Source organism: Oreochromis niloticus, linkage group LG3 (assembly GCF_001858045.2).
Source record: "Oreochromis niloticus isolate F11D_XX linkage group LG3, O_niloticus_UMD_NMBU, whole genome shotgun sequence".
Taxonomy (NCBI): Eukaryota; Metazoa; Chordata; class Actinopteri; order Cichliformes; family Cichlidae; genus Oreochromis; species Oreochromis niloticus.
Genome location: NC_031967.2, coordinates 77,927,367 through 77,930,693, shown reverse-complemented (window position 1 = coordinate 77,930,693; position 3,327 = coordinate 77,927,367). Strand labels below are relative to the sequence as shown.

General features: G+C 37.9%; 1 protein-coding gene across 1 annotated transcript; it reads right to left on the bottom strand.

The window, feature by feature from the left end:
- Window positions 1-205: 205 nt before the first annotated feature.
- Window positions 206-3,327, bottom strand: LOC102081745 (programmed cell death 1 ligand 1-like). Its single transcript, XM_005462130.4, has 3 exons — window positions 3,091-3,327; window positions 1,729-2,079; window positions 206-1,625 (listed from the first exon to the last, which is right to left on the bottom strand). The coding sequence occupies exons 1-3, from the start codon at window positions 3,164-3,166 to the stop codon at window positions 1,513-1,515; spliced, it is 540 nt and encodes a 179-aa protein (XP_005462187.1). The 5' UTR covers window positions 3,167-3,327; the 3' UTR covers window positions 206-1,512.

Genomic DNA, 3,327 nt, shown 5'->3' with positions numbered 1-3,327 from the left:
AAGGTTTTGTGAAATGACTACTGAGTTCCGGTGCCGTCTCTGGATGTCTGAAGAATAAAAAAAACCGGGGTGAAACTGATTTCTCAACAGCGTGTAGACAAAAGTACTTTGACTACAAACCTCTATGTACATGTGAGTGTATTACATTACATTTGAGCAAAAACACCTGTAATAAAACCACATAATCTGAAAATAAGTCTGGAAATAAAATAAATTATTTTACTGCTACAATATAACCTGCATTATTAACATTGCATTAATAATATAACCTGCAGCATTGATACTGCATTGAGATGTTTGTCACCATATTAACCTTTTCATTACAGGTGCAGCTATAATCATTGTATACATACATTGCATGATTGTGCTCATTGACAGAGTTGATGTTCAGTCCATTTAAGGTCATAAGCTTCGATGAGCGTGATGTCTCAGTCGATATATTGGGGGGACTTGGAGCAATAGAAGGATAAACAACATTCACGCTTACAAACATACATGATTTAAACATAGGCCAGGCCAAAGGCCTGGAATTCATTTAGCTTCTAACTGCATTTGAGCTTGCCTAGTAACAAGTGACAGAAGAGGAGTCAAGAAAGTGTAAAGTCCTCAGGGGCTATTCAGAGAATGAGTTTAATTGCCTTGTATGGAAGGTGTGATAGAAAAAGGAACTTCTTTCTCTAATTTTAGGGGTTTAAGATTGACCATTTGACAAAAGTGCAGTCAGTTTACTCTGAGCTGAAAGTGGTCTTTCAGAAGATCACAGCAGTTTCCACTCTTGTTAGCTAACAACAGGAAACTGAGCCAACAATTCACACAAGCTTCTAGAAAAAATAGACCACAGTAGATTTAATTTATGTTGCTTGGTCTGAATAATTCTCAATTCCTGCTGCAATAAACAAAAACAAAACGAGGTCAAAGACTTTGCACCTTAAATGTTTTAGATGTTTAAAAAAACATGTTGAAGATCTTCCATTAAGAACAGTTTGCTTGATGAGAGGTGTCTGGTTGCAGTTTGGCCTCATGGAGGCAGTGTTGCTTCCCAGTTTCACTTCATAGCCGCTCCCAGCCTGCAGAGGACTGTGATAAAAACTGTGTCAAAGTGCTGGAGTGTTAATGAACATGTGCTTGAAGCAAGCTCTTCCTGCTTTGCTCTGATTCATTTTCTCACATGTAGAAACTGGGCTTATGATGTGTGTGAATGGGTGAATGACTGGATATGTAAAGCGCTTTGGGGTCCTTAGGGACTAGAAAAGCGCTATATAAATACAGGCCATTTACCATGATGTTTGTGGTTTTGTAACAGTCACACTAATTGCACTAATCACTCAACTTATTGTAGCTGCAGTTCACTATTCATTACAAAGCATTAAAAAAAATAATAAGTGGTGTGAACAAGTGTTCGTCTAGCTTGTCTCTTGACAAAGATCCAATGAGAGGCTCATCAGAGGTTTGAGTTTTAGTCACATTATTTCTTTAAACAGGAGTTTGCTCTGAACCCCGACTCTGTTGTTATTAACATTTTCTGTACATAAAAACAGCAACAGCAGCAACAAGAAGTAGACAGAAAATTGACAGAGCAACTTTCCATCCAATAGATCCATCTTCTTCATTTCTTCTTGATTGACCTGCAGGAGAGAAAAGGTGTGAGCTACTTTCTACAAAGTCTCATCAGAGACTATCAAACAGCTTCACCTCTGATCACAAACACAATGACCTCTACTCACTCACCTGCAGGATCAACACTCAGGTCCATGATACAGATAGGCTTGTTCTTAATGACGGCCTTCTTGTGGCTGTATCCTCTCTGGATGACACGGCACTCATATGTCCCACTGTCAGCAATCATCACATGCTTCAGAATCAAAGACACGTCTCCATCCTTCATCTGTCTGTCCTGCAGATCCACCCGGTTCTTAAAAGATGGATGCTGGTCTTCAAGTACAGACCCCTCATCGCTGTACAAAAAGACATACTCATCCAGGTCAGCTCTTCTCCACTCCACAAATATGTTGTTGTTGTTTGGAGCTCGACATGTCAGAGTGATGTTCTGTCCAGACTCAGCTGTGATGATTTTGTGTTCTGAAAGAGGAAACAACACAGATCAGAGAGGTTAAAGGTCAAAGTACAACTGTTCACCTGTACAACTGATTAACCTCACTGTTCATCATTGGAATCTTCTATTTAAAAAGATTTAAGGATTTCTGTCTTATAAAATGTTTCAGCATTTTCAATCAGGATGACTACAGTAACTTTGAGTCATGTTTACAATGCACACTATAGTGATTTTAAAAAGGAACTAAAAGGATTAAACTCTGGTCTCTGTTGATCTGATCGGTGGCATCAGAAGGAAGATGTTGGCTTGTGATTTATTTCACAGAAACACATTTATTTTAACTTCATTAAAAATATTTTAATCAGTATAATTTGCTTTGTTATCTGAAGGTAATGTTGACACTTCTGCATTTCAGAGAACTGGAAATATCAGATTAAAGACTGTGAGGTAAAGAAATGTAAAGAAGTCAGCCATCTGATGTAAAAACCAGTTAATCTGGAGCACCAACATTGACAGCTCAGGTAAAAAGTGACCTTGCAGCCTAGACAAGCTGCAGGGCTGAAGTCACGTTGGTGTTTGGTGCACGCACTGCAGGTGTTTTTGAGGTGAATCGGTGGTAAAATTTAAAATAGGCCCACTGTGAAATGTCTAATCCTCTGTTAATTGACCTATATGTCTTTTTTTAATTTATTGCCATGTGTTGAGATTATCCATGTTAAGATATTGTGCACACAATTTCCATTATTGTTATTATTATTCTTTTTTATTTCTTTTTTAAAAACACAGACCACTTTTGAAAGCCCCCCTGGGGTACAGCTTAAATTGAATGCTTTAATGTTTTTTGTAGATTTTTATCCTTCTTGTCTGACTAAAACATGTTTGTTCTATTGCAGCCAACTCAGTTGACACCAATCTGAAATCAGCTGATGAGAAGTGGTGACAAATTTAACACACTTTAAGTGAAATAGTCAAACATTCACTAGATTAAAAACAAAACATTTAAACATGAAACAGAATGTAATAAATTCAGATTTCACCTCCAGAAGCAGCAGAACAGAAGACCAGGAGAGACAGGAAAATCCAGTAAAGTAGCAAAAATGTTGTAGCATTCATCTATGCTCTGAGTTCCAATTATCAGACTGAATGCTGAAATAGTTCCCAAGTAGAAAAAAAAGTTTCCACTCTGCACCAAACTCCCGAGGACATTAGTTCAGGCTAAGTTTCAAATGCCTTTGAAAACTCTCACCATCTGCTCTCGCTGTATTTGCACTGTG

Coding starts and splice junctions, on each gene's coding strand:
- LOC102081745 (XM_005462130.4), bottom strand. CDS start 3,166: ATGAATGCTACAACATTTTTGCTACTTTACTGGATTTTCCTGTCTCTC. Junction 2,080..3,090: donor CTGTTCTGCTGCTTCTGGAG/GTGAAATCTGAA, acceptor TTCCTCTTTCAG/AACACAAAATCATCACAGCT. Junction 1,626..1,728: donor CCTGAGTGTTGATCCTGCAG/GTGAGTGAGTAG, acceptor TCTCTCCTGCAG/GTCAATCAAGAAGAAATGAA.